Source organism: Perca flavescens, chromosome 2 (genome assembly GCF_004354835.1).
Source record: "Perca flavescens isolate YP-PL-M2 chromosome 2, PFLA_1.0, whole genome shotgun sequence".
NCBI lineage: Eukaryota > Metazoa > Chordata > Actinopteri > Perciformes > Percidae > Perca > Perca flavescens.
Window position 1 is genome coordinate 44,254,223 of NC_041332.1, and position 27,998 is coordinate 44,282,220.

The following is a 27,998-nucleotide window of genomic DNA, read 5'->3' on the forward strand; positions in this document are numbered from 1 at the left end:
ACCCAACATCTCCTCACCTTCCTAGAGGAGCTAAAAGACATCCTCCTGGACCGCCAACAACACCATCCTGGGCCCCCACATCACATTTATTCAATTCAATTCAATTCAATTTTATTTATAGTATCAAATCATAACAAGAGTTATCTCGAGACACTTTACAGATAGAGTAGGTCTAGACCACACTCTATAATTTACAAAGCCCCAACAATTTCCAACAATTAATGTTTATGTGATCATTTGGGACAATGTACGCTTCCACAGAACAAACCAAATCAGAGAGTGGTTCACCACCAACAGTAACCACTTTTTAAACGTCTGCCTGCCACCCTACTCCCCTTTCCTGAACCCTCTAGAGGAGTTCTTCTCATCTTGTAGATGGAAGGTTTATGACCATTACCATACACTAGAGAGAACCTCCTAAGGGCAAGGGAGCTGGCCTGTGTTGACATCCCAGTGGAGGCCTTCCAAGGATGGATTCGCAGTTCCAGGGCGTTTTTCCTGCGGTGCCTGGCAAGAGACAATATAGCCTGCGATGTGGATGAGGTGATGTGGCCCGATGCAGCTCAGCGACATGATGCCACACAGTGATTGTGGTGTGTGTGTGGTGTGAATAAAGTAAATAAAAAAACTTCACACCCTGATCATGTTTTCAAGAGTACTGTTGTGTGCAATAGATTCTGTTTTTGCATTGAGTTGTGTTACAGTAGTGTACATGCAGAATTTACTATAGATTTATACTCTTCATATGAAACTCACAAATCTAAATGCCTAATCCTCTGCAGAGATCTAAGAAGATCCATTACTGTAAAGTTTCTAAAAATAAGTATTGGCAGTTATGAAACAAAGAACCTTCTCACAAATTGAGCATTGTGTTTTCAATTGTTTTGCTGTAGTGTGTAATGATGTGTATAGTGTTTACATTTTTGCTGCTCTTTTGGTGTGAAAGTTTGAGTTTTGAAGTGAGAAGGTGTGGTTGTGTTTATGTAGCTTTAGTCCAGTTGTTGCTAACATATAGCCTAACACTAATAACATTACCCCGTGAATCAAATCCATACATCAAGGTTAACTGTTAAGCCACTAAGCCTATTTTGAATTGAACACCTCTGCTGAAGTGTTACATACGTCGATATCAACACGCAATATCCTTGACGAAAAAGACAACACTTAAATGTAGTTTAGGAAAAAACGTATTTGCCTTGCCTTCCACCTTTTCCACCGCCCCCTCTGTCTCTCTCTGCACGCACACACACTCTCACACACACAGAGCTGAATCTGTCTCTGTACTCGGTCCGGTTCAGGTGGTTGAACGCAGATATTTGCCAAATGCTGTCATTACGGGCCGGATTGGGTGGCGCATGGCGCACCGCCATCAGTCTATACGGCTATAGGGCCTACACAGTGTGGTTGCTAAGTGCTTTTGGGTCCTTCTGTAAGTAATTTTGCGGTAAAATGATTCTGGAGAAAGCTTCAAGCAGCAATATCACAGACCAAGCAATCGGCCCGTTTCAGACAGACACATTTAGGACGGGCACTGTACTATTATAACCTTTAAACACTGTTCATTGCTACCCCCCTTAATTTACTGTCAAATTTGACCGGAGAGTTTTAACTGCTCTTATTTTAACATAAATACCAATAAAAATGAAAATGTATTTTTAATAGAACATTTATTGTAAAAAGAACCTTATTAGAACATTGTGTGTGTGTGTGTGTGTGTGTTTCTGTGTGCGTGCATGCTTGTGTGTGTGTATGTGTCTGTGTGTGTCTGTTTGTGTGTGTGTGTGTGTGTGAGTGAGTGTGTGTATGTGTGTCTGTGTGTGTGTGCGTGCATGAACGTGTGTGTATATGTGTCTGTGTTTGTCTGTTTGTGTGTGTGAGAGAGAGTGGGTGTACATGTGTGTGTATCTGTGTGTGTTTCTGTGTGTGCGTGCATGCATGTGTGTATATGTGTCTGTGTGTGTGTGTCTGTTTGCGTGTGTGTGTGTGTGGGTGTGTGTGTTTCTGTGTGTGCGTGCATGTTTGTGTGTTTGTTTATGTGTAACATTACTGAATTGACACCTGAGATTTCGTAGTTCCAGTTTAGGCAGTAGGTTTATCAGTGTTTACCATCAATAAAACGTTTACTGGGACATTTCACCACTTTATTGACTCAAATAAAATTGATTATTAAACCACCTTGATGGGAATTGATGGGAAAACAGTCCTGTCTTCCTGCAACACAACTCAATACTGACGCACAAGGCAGAGTCCACGAGTTTTATGGTCAAGTCTGTCACAACAAGGATATTAATCAATGTGATTCAGTGTGTGTGTATATATATATATATATCGGACAGAGACACCTGTCATCACTCACCTGTCTGGTACCTGAAGAGCACTTAACATTTACCTGACCGCTGGTTCTCTCTGTAAGTCGTCATGCTTCAACGTTGCTTTTTTGTGTTCATATCTTTCTCTTACCTTTCAATGCTTCTAGTTTTCAGATCTGTGAGCATCCACCTCCCTCCAGACGTTCATTAGCTTTCATCATGAAGATTCTGCTGGTCCTCTCTGTTCTCCTCTGTGCTGCTCTGTCCATCAGGGCTGCAACAGGTGAGACATAATACTGCTTTTAATCTGGGATGATTGGCATTATTTCTCACTGTTGTTGTTTTATCCTTGTATTTGGTATATCTGTACTGTTTTTTTGGTTTCTGTTTTGTTTTTATGTAAAGGGACGTGGAGTAACCTACATTTTAAAGCGCTATAGCGTTATTGTTACTCAAATACAATAACACATTTTAGACTATTGTGAAATGTAGATGATATATTGAAACATATTTATGAGGACAGACTGATGTAGGTTACTGTAAAACACTGATCTACATCAACTATCTTTGCCGTTCTCCCCCCTCAGTTGTTCCAGCTGAGGGTGCTGCAGTACCACAGGATAACAAACCTGCACCAGAATCAGGTACTGGCTTTTTGTTTTAAACTTTCCAAGTTGATCAGTCAGATTACAGACCAGAACCTGTCACCATGTGCTTTTCTCAAACATCTTCACTTCACTTCAGATACTGTTGCTGTAACATGAAGCATTGTGTATCATCACAGCGGGCGTTGCTCAATTTCTTCTTGAATCATTAATGAAATTTCCATTTGAGCTGAAGGAAAACTTTTAATTTGGCGAATCAGTGAAGGGAACACCACAGTCCGACTGTACTTTCTAACCTAATTCAGTCATTCCTTTAAATAAGCAATATGTAGCAATAAACCAATCTGCTGCTCTTTATCACCTGGAGGCTCATACAGGCAGTGTTGGGAAAGTTCCCTTTCTACATGAACTAGTTCAAAGTTCACTTCACAAATTTTAAAATGAACTAGTTCAGTTCATAGTTCATACTTCAAAATTTTGAACTAAGTTCACAGTTCCAAAAATGAACTAGTTCATAGTTCTTTTTTTCCATATGTTGCCGCAAACTATTATTTTTCAACATTATTGCCACAACTCATATAGAACCCCAGACAGCAATTATTTTATCAGTTTTAACACCAAAACTAGATTTAATCTTCATATCCACAGTTTGCTGTGGATGTGACTGAAGTGCGGATTTTCTTTTTGAAAGCTGGCGGGCAAAGTTTGCACAGAAATGTAAGATTTTTTGCATTCTCACCGACCTTGTCATAAAACTCGTTTAAATGATCATACGACGCATCCTTGCTGCTTCGTTGCCTCCATGCTACTTTTTGTTTTGATGACGCATGCTGCGGTGAGATACTGGTGGCTGGTGTTGCCAGATTGGCTGTTTTTTCCGCTACATATTAAGGCCTGTTTACAGTGTGTTTTAGCCGGGTTTTGGCCTGGAAGGCTCTATAGAAATCTGGCACCCTATTGAACGAAGTTAAACTGAGAGAGCGTGCCTTTCACAGACACCAGAATGAACGAGTTCACAGTAACGTTCATCAGGCAGTAATACAGCATGCTCAGTTCACGTTCACCCAAAATATGAACGAGTTCATGAACTATCGTTCAATGAACGAACACTGCATACAGGTATCAATGCTGCCACATTTTGGGATTCTCTGCGCAGTAATTCAATTCAATTTTCAATTCAATTTTATTTATAGTATCAAATCATAACAGAGTTATCTCGAGACACTTTACAGATAGAGTAGGTCTAGACCACACTCTATAATTTACAAAGCCCCAACAATTCCAGTAATTCCCCCAAGAGCAAGCATTAGCAGTGGCTATTGCGACAGTGGCGAGGAGAAACTCCCTTTTAGGAAAAAACCTCAGCAGACCCAGACTCTTGGTAGGCGGTGTCTGACGGTGCCGGTTGTGGGTGTGATGAACAGTGGCGTAATAGTGATAATAAAGATAATGGAACAGTGACTACAATGGTAGTCGTAGTAGTTCATGTCATAACCGGGCACAGCTGGACATTGCAGGGAATCGCCAGGGTGTAGCCGGTCCACAGCGACAGCTGCACCCAAGACCCAGATCTTGGTGTCATCCTAATCCAAGGCGATGTTCTGTGCGAAGAAGAAACATAAGGACTCCGGGGAATAAACTCCCCAGAGCTAGGTTAGTAACAAGCATTTCTGGGACAGGATGCACATAAAGGAAACAAATGAAAAGAGAGATGAGAGAGCAGCTCATTGTGTCATAGGAAGGAAGGAACTTCCCCGGCAGTCTAGAATTATAATAGCATAACTAAAAGTAGGCAGGTTAAAGAGAGGTGCCTGATCGGGATAGAACTCTCCTCAACTGGATTGGGCTGTACTGGCCTGCCTCCCTCTACTCTCACTATATTATTGATTATATGATAGGTAAATCTAATGACTGTAAAGAGAAGCAGAGAAAAGCAGGGGTGCTGTGTCTAGGTATACACCCTGCCCCGCCGATCTCCTCATTCCCTAACTATAAGCTTTATCAAAGAGGAGGGTTTTCAGTTTAGTCTTAAATGTGGTGACAGTGTCTGCCCCCAGAACCCAGATTGGGAGCTGATGCCATAGGAGTGGGGCCTGGTAGCTGAAGGCTTTGGCTCCCATTCTACTTTTAGAGACTCTAGGAACCACTAGTAGCTCTGCATTCTGGGAGCACAGTGCTCTAGTGGGACAATAAGGTACTAAGAGCTGTTCTAGATATGATGGTGCTTGACGATTTAGAGCTTTGTAGGTCAGGAGAAGGATTTTAAATTCAATCCTGGATTTTACAGGAAGCCAATGCAGAGAAGCCAATACAGGAGAAATATGATTTCTTTTCTTAGTTCTTGTCAGAACGCAGCGTGTCAGAAAGCATTCTGGATCAGCTGGAGAGTCTTAAGGGACTTATCTGAGCATCCTGATAGTAAAGAATTACAGTAGTCCAGCCTGGAAGTAACAAATGCATGGACTAGTTTTTCAGCGTTGTTTTGTGACAGGATGTTCCTAATTTTGGCAATGTTACGAAGATGAAAAAAGGCTGTTCTTGAGGTTTGTTTTAGATGGGTGTTAAAGGATATATCCTGATCAAAAATAACTCCTAGATTTCTGACAGTAGTGCTGGAGGCCAGGAAAATACCATCTAGGGTAGCTATATCTTTAGATAATGAAGTTCGGAGGTGCTTGGGTCCCAGCACAATAACTTCAGTTTTGTTTGAGTTTAACATCAGATATTTTTCTCAAACAAAAGCTTAACTCCAAGTCTTCCAGAAGAACGCTGGTCCCAGCAGCAGCCATAAGCCCGCCCACCGACTCTATACATGATACGATTGGCCTGACCAGAGTTTGGTTTTTCCAGCTCGCAAGGGGTTATTATTAGTTAGTTAGTATTAGGGGACCACTAAGGTCTATATAAGAGACTTCAGATACAGTATTAGGGGACCACTAAGGTCTATATAAAAGAGACTTTAGATACAGTATTAGGGGACCACTAAGGTCTATATAAAAGCATCTAAAAATCAGCATGTCATAGGACCTTTAATGGACTAGTTGTTTGGTCTGTAAAATGTCAGAAAAAAAGCTCAAGTGTTCTCAAATGTCTTGTTTTGTCCACAACTCAGATATTCAGTTTCCTGACACAGAGGAGCAGTAAAAACAGAAAATATTCACATTTAAGAAGCTGGAATCAGAGAATTTTCTTTTTTTCTTTTCATAAAAAATGACTCAAACCCTTATAATCGTTGCACCTCTAATACAGACCTGTTGTGACTGGGTTTACAGAGATGGATGCTGCTACTCATGTTGCTGATGGTAGAGGACCTGTTCGACCTCAAGGTAAGAAAATCACATGACATATCTTCACAGTAACATGAGGCTGCTGAAGCGAGAAAAGAAGAACAACTTCACATTCGTTTCTGTCCTGAGATACTGAAGAAATCACATAATGAGTAAAAAAAGAAGTACTGATTGTAATTATTGTTCTTGTTTCTCATCGTTCCAGCCCGTTTTGATTTCTGCCTTGATGGCTGGCATAGTTTCCGTGGTAACTGCTACTTCTTAGCCAACCAGGTTTCTTCCTGGAGCAATGCAGAGGTAATAACATAGTTTATTACAACAGTACAGTATAACATTGTTTTGAATAAAAAAACCAACTCCTCATCTCCTCTTGTCCTGTCCTGCAGCGCTATTGTGCCGGCTTTGGTGGCAGTCTAGCTTCAGTCCACAACGTCTTGGAGTATAATTTCCTCCAGCGTCTGGTCAAGACTGGGGGCCACACTTTTGCCTGGATTGGAGGTTTCTATTTCCAGGTTTGTTCACCTATTTAAAAAGCCTTTATTTTAGAAGACCTCATTTTTTTTTTTTTTTTTTCAACCTGGACCCTATTTTATTTAATGTTTTTGTGTCTAAGTGACTAATGGGATGGGATCAACAAAATTTGAAAATGGTCCATCTTAAGCAAGATAACGTTACTGGGCACTTGCGCACCTTCAATTTCCGTCCACTAAAAGTGACAGGCTCAGATTATTATTCTAAGTGTCTGACAACATTATGGAAAGGATCCCTACAGAGATAGACCTTGTTGTTAAAGAGTAAGATCCTTTTAGTTTAACTTGAAACATCCTCGAAATCGCTATAGCCAATACCACCAGCCCTCCATTTAAATAAACAGTAATTTTAACATTGTGAGAAACACTTCATTTAAAGTCTACAGAAATAAAATAAAACTGTTAAAGGCCGTCTTAGTTCATCTGTCACTATTCCAACAATCACCAATCTGTTTTAGCTGAAACAAAACCTTAATTCACCCAGTTACATGTGGAAATATGCTGGCTCTATGTACTCTAAAAGTCCTGATTATTTACATGGAGTCTGGTGGGTTTGGCGATGGCTATTTTGAAGCTGTTTCTGGTTAAACAAAAAGGATCTTACTCTTTAACAAAAAGGTCTATCTCTGTAGGGATCCTTTCCATAATGTTATCAGACATTCTGAACCTGTCAGTAGTGAAAACAGAACTTTTAGTGGATGAAATTGACGGTGCACATTTGTCCTCTAGGGTTACATTGCAGCCCAGTTCATGGCTGCCAGTTACAGCGCTCTCACTCAGTACTGGACATATTGCAAAGATTTTTGTTTACATTAGTCACTTAGACACCAATGCATGGTAACATAGGATCCAGATTGAAAAAAAACAACCAAATTACCCTTTATTAAAATTTAACCTAATCTTCAATCAAAGTAGATTAACATAGTCTGTGCATATTGTATTACACTTAAATTCCATTTTTAGGAAGTTTTCAGTTCATCCAGTAGGAATATAGGTTTGAAATTCATTTTGTAAAATATAATATGTGATTTTAGCATTTTTCAAATTATTATTATTTTTTCTTTTTTTAGAAAAGTGAAACATTCTTTGTGAAAATTGATGCAGTCTTTGTTTGTGTTTTAGTCAGAAATGCTCTAATTCTACACTAGCGGGTGTTAAAACTAAACGTGTACTGAAGGGGACTGTAACGTTGATTTCCTCCAGGGTTGCTGGAGATGGGAAGATGGCTCAGTGTTTGACTATACCAACCAGGGATCAATGAGCTCCACTTCCAGTTACCAGTGCCTGCAGGTCAACTCTCAAAGTAAGAATAGAAACCCCAGACACAGTCAACTGTCATGAAAAAAAAAAAACTTTGGTTATACGATCATACATTAATACAACTTGATTGACGTCATTGTGTTGACATTTCTGATGATGTTTTTGCAGCGTCCAAGGGCTGGTCCAATAACGGCTGCACCATTAACTACCCATTCGTCTGTCAGATAAAGCCAAACTGCTAGTCGTCACAGTGTGTGCAGTGCTCCTCCTGACTTCTACAGATGATACTTAAGCTGCTGTTTGTTCTTTATAAGACTGCATGTCACTGTCATGATTTATACATGCTGGACAAAAATTACGCATTCACACTATTTGTAACACAAATCTCAGCACAAATGAATCCATGGCAGTCAAGTGGGGTTTTTAGCCTATGTATTTTTTTAACAACAGCAGTTTGGAATATAAGGCAACTGTAGGGGTTGTGTTTGTGTTCATTACATTACATGTCATTTAGCTGATGCTTTTATCCAAAGCGACTTACAATTGATATATACTGTATGTCAGAGGCCACTGGAGCATCTATGGGTCAAGTGTCTTGCTCAGGGACACATAGGTATTGTATCACAGTGGGAATTGAACCCAGATCTCCCACCCCAAAGGCATGTGTCATATCCACTGCGCCATCACCACCCTGTAATATGTATTGCTTTATCCGCCTAAAGAGTGTAATAAACTGTATTTTTAGACAATAAAAAATACATTTGTGAGCTGTTGTCCAAAAAAGTTGTCTTGAATAGAATGCATGTGTTACAGCCATCAAATGAGAGAAAAAATACCTCAAAGCTTGAGGGGTTGAACGACATGAATAACACATATGATGTTGGTCAATGTAAAAGATAATTTTGCACGTGAATAAAGTCTAATGTCGTAGTACCACTTAGTTTTGTGTGAAACCGCTCAGTGAACTACAGCTTATGTCATCTTGCACAATTTACGTCACCTAACTTGCTGCTTGACTTGGTATACTAATTATAGTGTGTACTTCGTCCACAGCACTGGTTCTCAAACTGTGGTACAAGTACCACTGGTGGTACGCGAGCTCCATCTAGTGGTACGCAGATGGAATCTCTGATATATTTATAAAAAGAAATTAAATTAATTAATTTAAAAACATAATATAGAACTACTACATTTTTAATAACAATGATCAGTTAAAAGTAATTTTTAAAAAGTATTTGTTTAAGTGTAAGATTTTTGTTTCGATATCAGCTTGCTAACGTTACATTGTTACGTTCATGAACGGAGTGGTAAAATGAATGGTTCAAAAACGTGTTCGTGGCTCCAACCAGGAACTATTAGGGAGAGAAGTGTGGATGAGAATGAGAATATTTCAAGCAGCCCTGTTGAAACTATAGTGGATAACAGTGATGCTAGTCGCTACTTAAGCAGCAGTAAAGTCTCCACAGAACCTGCTAGCAGCAAATGATGTAAAACAGTAAGGAGATATGACCCAAGTTACCTCAAGTTTGGCTTCAGTTGGAGCGGGATGGAGGATGTAATGTTAGCCTACAGCGTGGCTGTGGCTGCCAACTAATATTGTTCTTAGGAATAAACCGGCCTTCTGCGTGAACTGTCCGTAGCTGAATAGGGTATGCCTATGCTACTCTATTTTAACGTGGGCCATAATGGTGGTACTTAGAGAGCTTAATATTTGGTGGTACACGATGTAAAAAGTTTGAGAAACATTGGTCCATAGCAATTCCATCAATCTGCCCCAAAACGTCACAGTTAGATAGTATTTGTTGTAAACACGTCCTTTGTAAATCTATACAGTCATTCACCAAAAGAACCTAGCAGGCCTGCCTTGTTGCACCATCCACATTTTTGTTTCCCGTAGCGAAGGCAACACACAGAGAGCAGAACGAGAGGGACATTGCGCCGGATGTCAGGCTTTATCTGGAAATGTACTTTTTTTCCATTTCATGTTTATTTGAATATGGACAGATGCTTAGACATACATGTAGATATGTGTGCAACAAATCTCCAATGTACAGCATCACAGTATTTATAGCTATTGCTAATTTCCAATGCCCGTCCCTAGAAGGGCTTTTAAACATGAAAACAAACATTAAACATTGCCACAATTTATAATACATAAAGCACATACTGTAAACATACAAGACACCTACATCTGTAATGGTTGCACCATGTCACAGAGAGCCTGAGTTGCCTGTTCATGTAAAAACTTCCAGATGAGATTTTAATTTGCAAATGCAATGTAGTTGTCAAATCTTAACATGCTCAGAGCTCTCAGGACGTGACAATGATGTGATCTGGTCGGCCTTTTGCCCAATATTTTCTCTCTAATGGTTAAGTCACATATGGACTTGCCTGCGACCATGAGGTAGCACAATAACTGAGGTGTGAAAAAAATTGTGTGCATAAATATTTTGGCAGAATCAAAGGTTAGACCCTAATTAGTCTAAAGAAATATAAGTTGGCTTTTTAATGGTTCTGCCTAATTTTTTCAGCTGTTTGTCAAATTTCAGGAGAGGGTCCAGCATTACGCCGAGGTATTTGACCTGTGGAACTTGCTCTATGAGCTGATCGTCATCATGACATCTAATGTGGTTGATGTATGCCGTTTTCCAGAGGAAAAACAAATGGACACTTTTGTTGATCCAGAATAGGGAGGATGAAATAATAAGAGGTAATAATAGTGGACAGATACAGAAAACAACTCTTTGGTGCACCTTGAGACAGCCCGGCTTAGAACAGTGGAACAACGATGGGTGGCCCAACTGGCGAATTTCAAGAACACCATCAAATATTGCTCAGGTACCCAAAACAGAAATGTTGATGATTTGTCTAGATTGCCTAAATAAAAGAGGGGTATGGTGTCAGTGCATGCTGACCTGGTCATGGTTGAAGTTGATGTATGCTGTTTTCCAGAGGAAAAACAAATGGGCACTTTTGTTGATCCATGAAATAATAAGAGGTAATAATAGTGGACATTGTTGCAATCGCCTGTATGTATTATATTCTTACTCATTAGTACATGCATCTGGTGGGTGAGCTGCGTCTGAACAACGGTGAGGATTTCAGGGAGGATTTCAGGGTACCTACCACTCCCTCTCCCACCGTGTTGGTCCACGGATCAAGAGAATCAACACCCGGCTTCGGAGATGTATTTGTCCGGCAGAACGCCTAGCCATCTGTCTCTGGTGAGTTTCTAGTCTGTCTCTATCCCCTTGATATTACATTTGACATAGATCACATCATTATAGATAATAGGCATATTGTCTCAGCGTTTTTTCTTTTTCTATGCATATCTCAGTATTTTGTAGCCTACAAAGACCAACTGTTTTTTTTTGCCCAACTTAACCAATTAAAAGCACACAGAACTGATTACATGATGGAATTGTATAAATGGGAAAATTATTTGACTTTTTCATCAAGTCATTTGGTTATTTCCATATTATTAATAGTCTATTTTGTACTTCTAAAAAACTGTATTTCTATGAAGCTAAAACCTATTGCATTTTCTTCTTTTCGCCTTAAACATGTAAGATGTCCTTGTGTATCTAGAAAGGTGTCCGCCAAATAAATGTATGTATTATTATTGTTATTATTATAATTATTATTAATATTTTAATTATGTTCTTTCAGACACCTGGCGACTGGTGACTCCTACCACTCCCTCTCCTACCGCTTCCGAGTACTGTAGTACTGGAGCACTGTGTCTGTCATTGTGGCCAAGGCTATCTGGGAGGAGCTAGTGGATGTGTACATGCCTGTGCCAAAGGAGAGTGATTGGCAGCATATTGCAGAGCAGATCCGGGTTAACCGTGACTTCCCCAGTTGCGTAGGGGCCATTGATGAAAAGCATGTGAGGATTGTGGCACCACCCAATTCAGGCTCCCTTTTTTTTTAATTATAAGGGGACCTTCTCCATTGTGCTCCTTGCGGTTGTCGATGCCAACCTCTGCTTCCGCATTATTGATGTGGGTGCCTATGGTCACGGGAGTGATGGAGGCACACTGAGGGAGTCTGCCTTTGGTCGCGCTCTCTAGGAAGGCACCTTGGGAGTCCCACCAGAAGCCATCATCCCTGGAGCAGAGGATCTCGGGCCACTTCCTCACACCTTTCTGGGGGACGAAGCCCTCCCGTTGCGCCGTCACCTGATGCGTCCATATCCTGGAAGGAACCCCCGCAGACGCCGTCGGATGTTCAACTACCGCATGTCTCAGGCAAGAATGGTAGTAGAGCATGCCTTCGGTGTGCTGGCAGCCAGTTTCAGGATCTACCATTGAGTGATGTGGCAGCATCCACACAATGTGGAGGTGTGCGTAAAGGCAACCTGTGTCCTCCAAAACCTTCTTCGCCGTGATGCCCCAACACGCCCCTCTAGACCAAGGGCGAATCGAGCGCCCAACCCACCGCCCAGTGTTGTCTTGCCCAGTGTCATCGGATAAGGTGCCAATAATTTCACCGCGGAGGCAGTTCGTGTCAGAGAGGCCTATACGACCTACTTTTCCTCTGAGGCGAGAGGTGTCCACCGACATGATCCTGTGTCATAATTACAGACAATGACCAAAAGGCCCTTTTAAGGGCCAACCACAATGTCATAAATTGCAATTCCATGTCAGTGTTGTGTCATTTCATTTGCTAGCTAAATTAAAATTTCAAGTAGAAAACTCGACGTCATTAACTGTATGTAACATAAGTGTAAAGTATGCAAGTAATCACGTGCACTTTCTACATACGTTTTCTATTAGTGTTTGTGTATGTCGCAGTCTCTTCTAGCTCTCTCTCTTGCAAAAACATTCACAACAAAATACTTACACTCCAATTCAGCTTCATATATCAGCTGGTGCATTTTCAGCTTCGTAGCAGCGTTTTTTTGGATGGACATCCTTTTTAGGGCAGGGAGCAGGCTGTCCAAGAAGACCTGCTCTTGGTCTTTCTCCGGTGTTGGTGGTTGATTGGCAGATTCTATTATAGTCATAATCATCTGCTCAAACGCTGAGGGTTTGCAGAGACAACCCGCCGCCTACGCCTGCGCTCCCCTGACAGGTCTGGGGTGCCCTCTATTTCGTGTGAGCGCACGCTCTCCTGTGTGTGATCTGTATCTGTGACTCTATCTCTTTCCTGGTTCTCTCCCTCTCTCTTCTGATTCTCTCCCTCTCTCTCCTGCGAGACCTCTCCCTCCTGGGTCTCTCCCTCTGTCTTAGTGAGGTTGGAGGTTGTCTTCCGTGGCATGATAAACGGCAGGAGGAAGGACATCATGTGGGCAAAACGCCAGAGCCTCTTCTGAGAGGCAGCAGCCCCGCTTACCCGCCTGGACTGGTCCTCCCTCCTATACCGAACATAGGCATCACGGAGGTCCCGCCACTTTTTGTTTTTACATCCTCCACTGAAAAGCACAGACAATGTTCAGCACATTTTAATTAATGAATTAATCCGTGTGAACTCAACTTTGAACTAGTTCATGAGAAGTATGAACTTGCACACACTGCCCCATTACACTTTTGTGTGTGTAGATAGATTTTTTTATTTTTTATTTAATGTATGTCTCTATAAGCCCAATCCGGCAGGGGGAGAGTTCTAAGCCCGAAAAAGCTACCTTCTCCTCCCAGTTCTAGACTGCCGGGGGACTTCCTTCCTTCCTTTGACACACTGAGCTGCTCTCTCCTCTCCCTTTCTATTACTATTACTATTACTATTTGTGTGTATCCCGTCCAAGAAATGCTTGTTACTAATCCTAGCTTCTGGGGAGTTTACTCCCCGGAGTCCTTATGTTTTTTCCCCCAGTGTATTTCCTTGGAGAACGTTGGCACCAAGATCCTGGTTCCAGCTGTCGCCGTGGTCCTGCTGCACTCCCTGCTGAGCTCAGCGGTGCCCTGCAATGTCATGCTGCTTCCTGCTGAACCCTGCTGCTTCCTGCTGAACCCTGCTGCTTCCTGCTGAACCCTGCTGCTTCCTGCTACATCCAGTCACTGTTCCATTATTAATGTGACTATTATTGCCACTGTTCATCACACCCCCAACCGGCCCGTCAGACACCGCCTACCAAGAGCCTGGGTCTGTCCCAGGTTTCTTCCCAAGAGGGAGTTTTTCCTCGCCACTGTCGCACTGCTTGCTCTTGAGGGAATTACTGTAATTGTTGTAATTGTTGGGGCTTTGTAAATTATAGAGTGTGGTCTAGACCTACTCTATCTGTAAAGTGACTCGAGATAACCTATGTTATGATTTGATACTATAAATAAAATTGAATTGAATAACCCTCATCAGAGAGATCATACAGAATTGTACATTCTGACACTGACAGAATCAAGCGTTCTAATCTCTCCGCCATTTTTGTTCTACTCGCTTCCGACACTTTTCAACGGTGTAGTACGACGTCCGCTGGGGGCGTATTGCGTATTACGGATTGGATTTCAACTGCCAGTGTGAAGGCAGCGTTAGCAATTGAATGAATGAAGCTCAACGCTCACCTGTTCAGAAGGAAATTAGTCAAGTCAGTGTCCTTTTAGGCTCTAAGCTGTCTCCATTTTTTAAATGCATCTCCAATATTTACCCGTGTTTTACCTTGTCTCTGGTTATGCAACAGTTTAGAAAGATGGCGAGTTTTAGGGTGGGCAGAATGAATCTATCTCCGTTGATCCTGTTTGTTTGTTTGCCGTTTCCATGGCTGTACGCCTACTACAGCTGTAGGGCGCTGGGTTTGCGTTTTTATGTATATTTGGCAACCCAGCCCGGCTGTCAAAATAGGCAGTTGATAACAACACACAGGCCCAAACACAAACACACATTCCATCACGGAACGGAAATTTCAGAAGGAGAAAATACTGGCATTGGCATTGTTGTCAGAAAACATAGTATTTCAACTTAGCATGTTCCCTTAACATCTGGTAACACACGGTGGTCATTTATTGATTAAATACAGTAAATATATTACATATTGCACCTTTAATTAGTAGCCTACAAGTTGAGGTAAAATCTATTTATGCATTGATCGATTTGGTCAGTTTAGGCACAAAAAACTACTTGGTTAAGTTTAGAAAAACATTGTGGTTCGGGTTAAATCAGACGCAATTCCCTTCCGGTTTAGCATGTGACGCTGAAAATGGCATAGCCCCGTTAAGTTAAAACAAACTCGCAGTTGACTTTTATTTTCAAAGGAGACTTGATGAAGCCCAGTCTCATGGGTGAAAGTCTTGTGTTTGTTTGACTTTGATTGATATGGCTCTCTTATACTTTGTCACATTACTTCCTGCTTTGCTCACGTCATAATTGCTACAGCCACTAGAGGCGCCGCTATTATCAAACATAAACATATCTTGTAATTGCTGCTTGAACAACCGACCTATGGGAACGTTATTCGGGCGAGGACAGTCTTTCTGAACTTCATTTAAAGAGTGACACCATCGCCGCCATTACATATAGAACCTTTTTATATCACACCTCACTACATTATCTCCCACTGCAGGAGCCGTACAATGAAACACATTGTCACAGTGTGAACGACTAATCATCGTAACAAAATCACAAAAAACACTATTCATTAAAGCTTGAAAGAGCATTAACATGCCTTCTGACATTGAGCACAGCTGATTAAGTGCATTTACTATGTCCACAGTGAAGCATTAAGGAAATAGCTTGATGACTGTGGACACAGACATAATGCAGCTCCCAGAGTAGCAGTTATCTCACATTTTACATTCCTCTACGTTACATCATGAGTTTAGAACTGTGTCTGACTGCCTTCACCCAGTTCTGCATACCACAAGCTGCCGTACTAATTTTAGACATTCTAGTGCTTTTGCTTTCAAACGGTGGTAGTTTTTCACACAAGAACCTCAGAATTGCTACCGTGTATTATCCAGGGTATAAGTAACAACAGTTCCACATAATGTTAAATGTAATCTCTTTATTGTCAGGTATGAGAAGGGTATTTTGCTAAGATAGTTTGGGCAGAACCATTTTTCTCCTCTTCACATGTATAACCTCGCCTTGGGCTTGAAGATGGCCATCGTCTTGGCGTCCATCAGTTTCACGTTGTCCTTGGCTCCAAGGACGGCCTGGTGGACTTCGTCAAACAGCTCCGTTCCAATGGCGGCCCGGACTCTGTCCCGCCACGCACTCAGCTTGGGTCTCCCGTCAAACACATCTAGACCGGCGCCCACAGGCTGGCAGGGACAGAATCACAGAGAAAGCCTGTTAATGTGGAACAAGCCAACTCTTCTACTAACCTACATCATTCCTTATCAATGTTTAAAGAGATTATTTTAACACCAGTCCCTTTAGTATGAAGCAAATATTATTAATGTACATGCTAATCTTTTATTGAAACCTGTGGCAGTGTTTTCAATCTGTTTTCTACTAATTAGGTAGTTATTGGCCTCACTTAATTTATGTTAGGCTAATGTTGAGGAATACACTTGTACAGACCCTTTTTTTTTAAATGCCAAAAATAACGCATAATATCCGTTGTGTTTCCTCTATATTCATTCTACAGGACAGACCGTCATGAACTGCCGCGAGTCCATGAACGAGGCAACTGTGGTTAGTTCACCTCTGTAACACAGGACAGTCGAGTTGGACAAGTCTGTTGAAATGTTGTCGGTAGCCTAGGGCTGGGCGATATAGCTGAAAACTGTATCGCAATATAAGTGTTTCATATCGGTAGATATCGATAATTATTGATATTTTTTATGACCTATTTAAAGTAAGGACCAGGAGAAAAATATAAATTAAATTTAAAATTTTTTATTTTAAACTTAACCTTCCTCTGATTATAATCCCCTCAGTTATAAAGCAGGAATGTCAACACAACCATGGAAAACACTCAAATAATTAAAATGTAAACATAGGTCAGACAGATGGATGGATGGATGGATGGATGGATGGACATAGGTCTAAAATCACAATGAACACTTAACAATTATCTCTTAACATTAAGGTGCAAACTTAAAGAATAAGTAAGAAATGCTTCATAAAGTGTAATAAAATAGTGCAAAATGTTAAATATAAGAAACCTGAGAAACTATTTTCTGCAGGTTTAGTGCTAGGTTGGTAACCTGGCTTCTGGACAGTGCTCAGCATGTCTGCCTCCGTTATTTCTTTGTAGCTTTTAGTAAGGCGCTGATGCAGAGTACCTCTCCATGGTGGTCTGCTGCTTGTAGTGTTTAGTAAGGTGCTGATGCAGAGTACCTCTCCATGGTGGTCTGCTGCTTGTAGCGTTTAGTAAGGTGCTGATGCAGAGTACCTCTCCATGGTGGTCTGCTGCTTGTAGTGTTTAGTAAGGTGCTGATGCAGAGTACCTCTCCATGGTGGTCTGCTGCTTGTAGCGTTTAGTAAGGTGCTGATGCAGAGTACCTCTCCATGGCGGTCTGCTGCTTGTAGTGTTTAGTAAGGTGCTGATGCAGAGTACCTCTCCATGGTGGTCTGCTGCTTGTAGTGTTTAGTAAGGTGCTGATGCAGAGTACCTCTCCATGGTGGTCTGCTGCTTGTGCCGTGTAGCAGCTGCAGATGTTGTTGGATGTTGCTGGCGAATACGGCTGTGCTCCAAAGTGTGAGCGCAGCTAAGGTGGTAAAACTAGTTTGTGGTAGTACCAGTGTTGGGGGGGACGACGGTCTGACGACATTGGTCTGTCTACGGTCAGACTTATAAAATCCCCAAAAACTGCCATACTGACTTTTGTTTTATCAACAATTTCCTCGCTCGCTGTGGCACTCACTTTCCACTTATCACTCCACGCCGGTTCTGTTATTGAAGAACACGAGACAGTGATGTGGTGCAACCAAACTTGATACTGTTACATGATTGGCTGTTAGAGTGTCACTCCCTACGTTGCTAGGTTACCAGAGAGCGAGTGCCTTTGTTCATGCAACCAAACTTGCTTCACAATCTCTGGTTTCTTCTGATGAAGAAAAAAAAGTTATCGAACATTTTATCGACCGCATTTTCTATTGATATTGATTATGTGTCTATCGCGAGACATATCGTTATCGTTTTATCGCCCAGCCCTACGGTAGCCTAATGGTTACAAACAGGCGCGGTAGTGAACGCCACGCTAACGTGCTGATGGATTCTGTGTTGTTAGCTGAGGTTGAAACTGATGGGTGATGCCGTTTTGCCCTTGTTGTTCTCTACAAAGTATGCTGGAAATGATGTAATGTAGTGCTTCTGCTCACCTGCATGATCTCCACAATGGCAACCAGGTCGGCCAAGGAGATGTTATCTCCTGCAATGAAGGGCCTATCCTGGATGAACTTCTCTTCGATGAGTTTCAGTGAGTTGTTCAGGTCTTCCAAGGCTGCGTCCAGCTTGTCCTGCGGGACCTCCACGCCCAGACCCTTGGGAATCAAAACCTACAGCACCAACACAAGATTTCAATTTGAATCAACAGGAAGTACAGATGAAATAACACATTACGCAACTCTGTCGAAGTGGTTGGTGAAGAGAATGTCACTCTCATTGGACTGCTTTTCCTTTCGGCCTATTTTACCTTAATGAGAAACATGGTATGTCTAGTGAGAAGAAGGGCGCATTCCTGGATATAATTAAAATAATATTTAAACACATTCTCTTTGGTGGATTATGTATTTCCCGAATTGCAGGAGATTCTTAGAATTAGTAATTAGAGCTGCAATAAATAAATTATTATTTTCCTTGTTTTGAATGGAGTTCTGCTGATTCAGACACCAGCTCAGAGCGGTTAATGAGTGACTTTAATTCAACTTTATTTGTTGACTCTATCCTTCTGGTTAGCGCTAGCTAAATCCTGGGACTAGCAGTTACTTTTTTTTGACCACCTGCTCCCGTGAGATGGCAGCCATCTACCTCCTGGCTCCCTTACAGTCATTATGGCGGAAGATAACAAAACTGAAAATGTATTAATCTCGTATTGTATCCCTCCCGAGCTCGTAGCTGGTTCCACAGGAGAGGAGCCTGGTAGCTGAAGGCTCTGGCTCCCATTCTACTTTTAGAGACTCTAGGAAGCACAAGTAGCTCTGCATTCTGGGAGCGCAGTGCTCTAGTGAGGCAATAAGGTACTATGAGCACTTCAAGAAATGATGGTGCTTGACCATTAAGGGCTTTGTAGGTCAGGAGAAGGATTTTAAATTCAATCCTAGCTTTTACAGGAAGCCAATGCAGAGAAGCTAATACAGGTGAAATATGATTTCTTTTCTTAGTTCTTGTCAGAACACGCACTGCAGCATTCTGGATCAGCTGGAGAGGCTTAAGGGACTTATTTGAGCAACCTGTTAGTAAGGAATTACAGTAGTCCAGTCTTGAAGTAACAAATGCATGGACTAGTTTATCAGCATCGTTTTGAGAGAGGATGTGCCTTATGTTGTTAACATTAGAAGGTGTGTAGTTGAGTTGCGGTGCGCTACTGCCTGTGCCTCAGCCACGTCGGGTAAACTGATGAATTAGCAGCTTGAATGGTACGGCCCTGCACACCGCGTATACACAGCGGTGAACGGTTGCCTCGCGGACACCAAATGTCTCTGCCACAAGCCTGTATTCTGCACAGGTGGCCAGCTTGTATAATGTTACCTCTCTCCATTAGCCAAAGAACTCAGCTTCTAAACTCTTTGATTTAGCAGGCCAGTTTGCAATCTCCAACCATGTGTAATGTCAACTTGTGATGAAACTACGCTTTGCCTAGTCTAGTTTATTCGCTCTAAACCTGTTGATGGAAACGCTTCTAATTCGCATTTTCTTTTTTGTGACATTTAAGAAGTTCGCTTGACAGTTAGATGGAAACATGACTAGTGTGAACTCAAACAACTCTACCTAAAACCACTTAAATAAGTTTAGGGAAAAATTGTGGGTGGGGTTGTAAGAAGTACGTGTAACATAACTACAGTGACCTATTACACATGGGACACGAACCACGGTCTCCTGGGTGAAAGTCCTGTGTTGTTCAAGGGTCCCTTGTGTGTCGGTATCAACCGCTGAGGGCTGTGACAAAATGGTGTTTGACACCCTGGGAATTAAAACAGGCTGACTTTTCTATAGAAGTCCATTTTTGAGCCACAACAATAGCCAAAATGTGGCCTGCAACTGACTAGGTAGGCTCGTTTTTAGCCTAGCCCATTGCCAAAAATGCCTTTTGCTGAGATAATGACTGAGCAGATCATGTGTGTTTTTCCTGAAAGACAGCTAAGGAATCTAGAAAATGTGCAGACTTTAACCTTATAACTTCTCCAGACAGAATGAGAAAAACAAAAGTCAGAGGGTTCAGCTTGTGAGTACATAATATTCTTTTCTCGTAGTGCTGGGAAGGAAAAATGTTAACGCTTTCCTCACACTTATTTTAAAGCTAGTGGAGATTCAAACTCAGGACATTACGATCATAAGCCTTCAGACTTCCACTGTCTCTTCCACTCTTCACAGACTCACTGACACATGACATATTAGACATAATAGTTTTGACATGCAATGATGCATTCTCAACAGATCCATTTTAAAAGGGCCACTCTGTGGATTTAACCCATGGAATTCACATTTCCTCGTAAGGAGTACGATTCAGTCTGTATAAACAATGCTGTGATGTGAGGAGCTTTATTTAGTCTGAGAAAATATCTCTGATGAAGTCATAGTGATGTCATCAGGATTATCTTGTTTGGGCAGAATGTCTGTGTGAAAAAAAGGATCTGTGTGCCAAACTGAAGGTGCCCTAAAATGTCCAAATGATCACATTGCCAGATTTTGTCCCTCCCTTTCTGCTCTCTGTGCTGCCCTTCTCAAAATCCCTTCGCTACAGGAAACCACAACAAAGTCCAAGCTAGCAATCTAGTTGAAAACTGACTGAAAATGGCAAGTTTTGACGAAAATTTGGATTGTGCAATAAGGCAGACCTACTTGGTTCTCTCTGTAAATGATTGTAAAGGTTTACAAAGACTATGTTTACAGCATTTACCATCTAATTGGGACATGCTAGCATCTTGCCCACCGGATATGGAAAGTTTTATTTTCCAAACATGGCCTATTGTCTGCAGTGAGCTAGCAAGGTTAGCCTTAAACACAAAAATATGACGTTAATATGCAATGGTTTTGGTTTGGTTGGCAAATAACAGGGCTATATGTAACATGCAAACATACAATCCTTCCCAATTTTGGACTGAGGAAAAGTGTAATGTAATACTGTTGTCATAAAGGCTCTTATTACTTGTTTAATTAGTGTTATAAGGTACAATGATGTATGCCGGTAATGATTCAGATATTGATATTGAAACCTGAAGTTATTGAACTAAAGTGTAATGCAAGGCCTGAACATGTTATCATTGAGTGTTATACCTTATATGATGCTTAGTGTTATGCTGTTGTTATGCTTCAATATAGCCTAATTGTTGTACAACAAATAGACAAAACAAATTATTATAAGTCCTGTTCACATAAAACAGGTCACATCTTATCGGATTCAATCTGGAACGGAGAAGTGACTCATCGAATATTCCACCTGGTGGTAGGGTGGAGCCAGTCGGACTGCTATACACATCCACAAAGGGTGCAATTATCAAAAGGAACTGCTCCAAAATCATGGACATACAGTATACAAAAAGGCTGATATAAATGACATAAAATTATGTGCCTTCTGAAATGAAAGTCTAACACTGGCCATGCAAAAAATGCATTGTATTGATGCATTTGTCTTCCTGTTACTGCTGATATCACTCCATTTGTACAGAAACAGGGAGCGGCTTGAGGCACAGAAACTGACCCAGAAACCTGTTTTTCTCAATGTTCCATGTAAAACTCTTCTATTGATGTCAGAGAATAGTCTCCACTCTTTAGTTTTTGGACATTTACAGGAAGCAGAGCACATTTAATGTCACACTGATAGAGTATGAAAAGAAAATGAAATAGGATACAACAAACTTCTTTGAAACCAGCTACCAGTTAACGCTAGAGCTAGCTAAATTGACCTCTGCCTATAGGCCAGTAAGCCTATCATCAGTGGGGATTTATATTTGCTAATAAAATGTTAGATTCATGTTAAGACTTTTTAATTTTTGAAAAAACTTCAACTAAGTTTGCAGAACGCTGAACAAGACATTTCTAGGCGAACGTTTAAGATTAAAACATGGACAACACCCAAAAACAAGTTTACGGCTATTTTAATGTACACAGGGCCATGGATACACATCGCTAAGCCTCTGTTCTGATTGACAGGTTGGTCAGTTAGGGTTTAATCCCGGGAAACGGGATTCCCGGGAAATCTGATCAAAACCATTTCCCGTTTCCCGGGAAATGTTATGACGGGAAACGGGAAATAAAATAAAATAAAAAAAAGCAAGGAGTGCATGTCTATTATTCTCATACGGTAACGTTGATGCAGGCGACGGTAGCTACGGTAATACAGGCTCCCTAAATCATTACACAGGCTCAATACATTCATTCATTAAAGAAGAAGAAGAAGAAGAAGTTCATTACGCAGCAAGCAGTACGCAGCTGGGCTACCTAACTCCGTTAATGATGTCTGCGGCCAGCTTTGTTTGGGAGCATTTTGAAAGACCGGACAATAAAACAGCTCAGTGCAAGTTGTGTGACCGGTTTATAAGGTGTTTTTGTATTTGGTTAACTTAGAGTGATTATTCCCATTTGCAGCCTCTTACACATCCTCAAAGGCACAGAATGGATTTCGATAACGTAATGGTTTAGAAATCATTCAATGGTTTCCTTAAGCATATTTTGTTAGTTTGTATAATAGATTTCTATAAAACATTGATTATATAAGGGTTGCCTAGATTTTCAGAAGACAAGTCCCAGACATTCCACCTGGCATTTCATAATTAGCGCTGCAGCAGATATCACGCTGCAGCACGCAGCTCACTTGATCACGCAGCAGAATTGATCGTTTTATTTCTCTGATTCACGGCTTTGTTCTAGCGCCGCTGGGAGCTCCCTCTCTTCACTCTCTCTCTCTCTCTCTCTCTCTCTCTCTCTCTCTCTCTCGCTCCACCATATAACGCTAGCATGCTTAGTTCTGACGCCGCTGGGTGCTCTCTCTCTTCACTCACTCTATCTCGCTCCCCCAATATAACGCTAGCGTGCTTAGTTCTGACGCCGCTGGGTGCTCTCTCTCTTCACTCACTCTATCTCGCTCCACCATATAACGTTAGCGTGCTTTCGGGCAGTTGTTGAGGCTCCTCCGCTGAGGATTTTAAAATGAATGCGCTGTCAATATCGTCTGTAACAGACGTGATGGTGGAATCTACACATCTTTATTCTCCAGGCCACCTGTTGTAAACAAATTCAACCCAAGCGTTCTTTGGTGACGTGGTTGATTCTGTTACTGTTGATCATCTGTCCGACAATTTGATTGGTCCAAACAGGTCCTGTTCGGGCAATAATTGCTCCTCAACGGAGCAAGTCCAGACTGAACTTCCCGACCTCGAATGTTGTGGGCGGGGCTAAATTCGGCTGGCATCCAGGCTAGACTAGAATCTGAGTAGGACCACATCAGTCTAGGTTTAAGGCACTTCCACATTGGCTTCACTTTTCAGACCCGGAAGTTGCTGCTCTGCCCTGACATATCTAACTGCACACATCAGCAGAACAATGGAAAGCAGCAGGAAACCTCCATCCACGGCTCTGACTTAGAATATCACATTACTCCTCAGTCCTTCAGTCTGGAGGTAAAGACACTTTTACAAACATGAGACCATGACAGGTGTAAGTGAACATACCCGCAGCCAGAACACCCTGGTTCCATGCAAACGCATAGCACTGTGCTGCCACGACAGATACTCGTTGACGCGAGCACGCTGCTGGAGGTCAGCTGGGTACCAGAAGTCTGGAGTCTTAAACTTATCTGCCAGATACAGCAGGATGGCAATGCTGCAGAGACAAACATAACTAATGACTACCACACAGGACACATGGGTTTATACAGGTGAATTACCTTTTAATGATTTAAATAATCACCTTTCAGCCAGGCAGAAGTCTCCATCTCGCAGAGCAGGGACTTTTTTTATCAAGCTTATCTTCCCAAACTCATCTCCTCTCTGATCACCTGAAACCAACACACACACAAACACACCAGGGGAAAGTCAGCAGCAGCAATAAGATGTTTGGTACTGACTGAGTGTAGAAACCTACCGGTACTAAGAATACTTTAACTGCTTGTCAGAAAAGTCATTTTGCACACAAAAAAATTAAACGTTTTCTTTCTTATCATTTTAATCATCTAATGACCTCACAGGTCTTGGGACCCCTTGGGGGGTTAAGATATCCAAATATAGGGCTGGGCAAATCAGATATCACGATATTCTTGACTAGATACCGATATTCTAGGGTTGACAATTGGTGCTTTAACAAAATATCTTCACACTTAGATTTTAGATAAATAATCATCAGTAATGTGGACATAATGTCTAAGTGGGGAAAAGGCAAATAATAGAACAGCTAAGTTGGTAATTTCAGAAAATGGCATCACTTTACTGTAAAGCAGCCTTTAAAACCAGAAATAGACACCACTTATGTCATATCACGATATTACGATATCCAAAATCTAAGACGATATCTAGTCTCATATCACAATATCGATATAATATTGATATATTGCCCAGCCCTAGCCAAGTATAAATCTTTAGTTATATAAACTGCACGTGAGAATTTATCTTTTTGGTGCAAGAATATTAAAATCAATTTCTTGATACTTACTAAGTATTAGTAAAACTACTGTAAAACTAATTAAACCTAACTCCTCACACAGTTTTTGCTCAATTGACACCAAAATGGCTCCACTGCATCTTCATCACTTCAGACTGTCCTGCACAAACAATCCAGCCAAGTTTTTTGAATTATTATTTAAATTGAGCCTGTAGTGCATCAAAATGTTTTACTGTACTTTAAACAACCACTTTATAACTTATTCTATTTTTTTATTTCTTATACTTTATGTATATTTTTTCTCCTACGTCTAATTAATGTGTATTTGTATTATTCTGTTGTGTGTAAAAAAAATGATATTTTGAGCTGCTGGAGCACAGGAATTTAGTTTTATCTCAAAAACAGATTTTTTTTGATCATTTTTGATAACAATGTTATCCTCATGTAAGCTATTGCAGTCAATGGGAAAAGAGCACTCAGACATCTATAAATTGCAGGAACGTCTGTCTGTGTGTGTTATGCGCATATCTCTTGAACTGTTAATCTGATGGATTTCAAACTTGACAGGTGTCTTGCTACGGGCATGCGTAAGTGCGGTGCCAAGTTCTACGTTGTTTGGATTAGAAAGGCAAAAGATATTGTCGGTAAAAGAAGCACACATTGGCTTTTGTCGCTCTAGCTGCCACTCCCTCTCTCACACTGCTCCCTGACTGACTGGGATCAGCGCAGGACCAGAGACAGAGAGGGTCCAAGAAAGCAGCGAGGCTTTGGCAGCTAAAATGTGACATATACCTCAGACCCACAAAAATGTGCAAAGTAGTACTTTGGACTGTCTGACTTTGAATAAACAAACGCCAATTCACGAATTTAAGGATGTTTCAGAATCCAACACATGCAAAGCACAACCAGCTACAACAAGTGGCAACCTGCAGACGCCACATGCATAACGCTTTACAACAACAGGGGGTGGGGGGGTGTTACCAAGGGGGTAAGCGTCTGTCAACAACCTGTAGCTCCTATGGCGCCATTTTGATGCTAACAAGCACTCACCCGCTGTTAGCATCCCACTGATTGCCATTCATTTTGACGTCACTTTGACAGCGAATAACTTTACATCTGAAGCGTTTAAAGACTCTATTTGTCCATTGTTTATTTCTAAAGAAACACGACAATGTATAAAAGGCTCCATTACCTTGTACCTCACGTTATGGCTCCGTAGCAGACGTTTTTGTAAAAATAGGCTAACGATTGTGTCATAACCACACGACTTACACAAAGTCACAGTAGAGGAATTACCGTATAGTACAGAAGAAGCTCACAGGCTGTTTGGACTTCCATTAGCTGTTTAAGTTTAATTACTAATGTTAACTAGCATTTTAGTTAGTAATAATTAGCCTGTGTCTATGTTATCTCCTTACATATACCTACGCTCTCTGTCTCTGCAAGATTGATTATGATTGAGATTTATCTTGGCACAGCTACCAGAAGACTTCCAACTTTCAGACAGGTTGCTCACGTCACATTTACGTCATCCTTCACTGGTCTCCGTCCAGAGCAACGGGATCTGTTGGTCCAGTTTATATATACTGTCTATAGGTGTTACAGCCTTTGACTGTTTTCCTGCATTTATTATGCATTTATATCTATTAAGTTGCTGTGAGCTGGCAGAACATAACGTAATCTTGGAGATTATTCCTTCACAGCTCTGTGCAATGTGAGAAAATCTCAGAGTTGAACTGGGCAGACACAGCCGTTTTCATCAAACTCACCCTGGGTCGGGTTAATTAAGTCTACTGCTAACTTACAACACTAATAACATTACCGTCGCCAAAATAACCCAGCGAATCAAATCCATACTTCACCATTAAACGTCAAGCCACTACACCTGTATGGAAATGAACACCTCTGCTGAAATGTTACATTCTTGAACGATCATACGACACAAGACAACACATCTCCCTTGGTATCTCAGGTTGGGAGTATAAACATGCTAACAGCACTCCGGCATTACGCTGTGTGGATTAGAGAATTGTATTTTTCATTTCTTTTCCTCCTCCTTCTTGCCCAAAATGCCTGGGCCTGACTCACAGCTGCGCAGCAGGTAGAATTTGGATAAGAAACTTCCTGAAACTGAAATGAGACGTGTTGCCCTAAAGTAAAACAAAAAAAATAAAATAAAAGTAAAATTGAAGTATCAAAAATAACAGTTTGGATCGGAAAACTGATAAACACTTTCATTATACCCATCATTATCAATATCACACATTCATCGCTATTACAAGTTAACAATCATCCCCTAAAGTATTGTTTTTCAGTCTACAAAACATGAAGAGACAGGATTAGAAAACCTGAGAACTACTAAATCAACTAAAGGTGAACGTTTTCTGATGCTGCGCCATCAGCACTGTATCAATAACGTTAACCCCTGCTTAGGAAAAAATAGTATCTGATTAACGGAAGTCAAAAATGGCCCTTCCACTTAATGCTTTCAGCTGGATATTGCTTATAGCTTGTGGAAGATGTTGTCTTTACGTTATTATCCAGCAGGTTGTGTAAAGGGCCGTCTCCCTGTCCTCAGCAGTAGGTTACTGTAGCATGCTCTGAACTCGCTGGTTAACTTTCCCTTCGTCTGTGTACAGTAGAAAGTTGAACTCACCGTTTATCAGCGACACCGTTTTGAATTCAAAGGGAATGTTGTTCTTCTTTGCGAAGATATACACTGAGCGGCAGGGTTGAGATAAAAGGTCCAAGTACAGCTCTAACGCCATCGTTGCTTCTTGATGCTCTCTCGTTGACTTCCTGGAGGTAACCACATTCCGGCGAGAGGCGAGTTCACTGTGGGAGCCAAGCTCCGCCCCCTTTACTCCCTTTACTGGCTAGCTTCTCTTCCTGAGGCATTTCCTCTAGTTTCCACAATGGATCCTCCAAGACAGTATTGCTTATTACGGTTTTCTCTCACTGCTGCTATAGTAATATAAACTTCCAACTGAGAGAACAGAGAGTTGGGGATCTGTCTGGCAGACGGGAATTCAGTAGTAGTAACTGGAGTTAAAGAGTACATTTTGAACTTTGAATTGAATTTGCTCTCTTTGAAAAAAAGGTTTAAGAAATAATGAATGTGACAGACAGTGTAGAGCAGGGATCTTCAACAGGGGGTCTGGGACCCCTAGGGGGTCCTCAGAGTCAATGCAGGGGGGCCTCCAAATTATTGCAAAATGTTAAAAAATTAAAAAGTCTTAACATGAATCTAACATTTTATTAGCAAATATAAATCCCCACTGATAATAGGCTTACTGGCCTATAGGCAGAGGTTAAATTGGGCCGGAGAACACCGGATATTCAGCCCCGAATGTTTTGAGTGTACCCGAATGCAT

At 41.3% G+C, this 27,998-nt stretch overlaps 2 protein-coding genes across 2 annotated transcripts; one reads left to right on the forward strand and one right to left on the reverse strand.

The window, feature by feature from the left end:
- Positions 1-2,335: 2,335 nt before the first annotated feature.
- Positions 2,336-8,700, forward strand: LOC114547605 (ladderlectin). Its single transcript, XM_028566875.1, has 8 exons — positions 2,336-2,408; positions 2,477-2,592; positions 2,897-2,953; positions 6,187-6,240; positions 6,407-6,498; positions 6,588-6,713; positions 7,935-8,034; positions 8,160-8,700. Exons 2-8 carry the CDS (start codon positions 2,529-2,531, stop codon positions 8,231-8,233), a joined length of 567 nt encoding a protein of 188 aa, XP_028422676.1. The 5' UTR covers positions 2,336-2,408; positions 2,477-2,528; the 3' UTR covers positions 8,234-8,700.
- A 7,204-nt stretch (positions 8,701-15,904) lies between these two features.
- Positions 15,905-27,457, reverse strand: LOC114573900 (glutathione S-transferase theta-1-like). The gene is made up of 5 exons (XM_028606116.1): positions 27,281-27,457; positions 23,938-24,025; positions 23,700-23,850; positions 18,192-18,368; positions 15,905-16,183 (listed from the first exon to the last, which is right to left on the reverse strand). The coding sequence occupies exons 1-5, from the start codon at positions 27,390-27,392 to the stop codon at positions 15,989-15,991; spliced, it is 723 nt and encodes a 240-aa protein (XP_028461917.1). The 5' UTR covers positions 27,393-27,457; the 3' UTR covers positions 15,905-15,988.
- Positions 27,458-27,998: the final 541 nt, after the last annotated feature.

Coding starts and splice junctions, on each gene's coding strand:
- LOC114573900 (XM_028606116.1), bottom strand. CDS start 27,392: ATGGCGTTAGAGCTGTACTTGGACCTTTTATCTCAACCCTGCCGCTCA. Junction 23,851..23,937: donor GACTTCTGCCTGGCTGAAAG/GTGATTATTTAA, acceptor TTGTCTCTGCAG/CATTGCCATCCTGCTGTATC. Junction 18,369..23,699: donor CCAGGGTGTTCTGGCTGCGG/GTATGTTCACTT, acceptor TTGGTGCTGTAG/GTTTTGATTCCCAAGGGTCT.
- LOC114547605 (XM_028566875.1), top strand. CDS start 2,529: ATGAAGATTCTGCTGGTCCTCTCTGTTCTCCTCTGTGCTGCTCTGTCC. Junction 6,241..6,406: donor AGGACCTGTTCGACCTCAAG/GTAAGAAAATCA, acceptor TCATCGTTCCAG/CCCGTTTTGATTTCTGCCTT. Junction 6,714..7,934: donor TTGGAGGTTTCTATTTCCAG/GTTTGTTCACCT, acceptor GATTTCCTCCAG/GGTTGCTGGAGATGGGAAGA.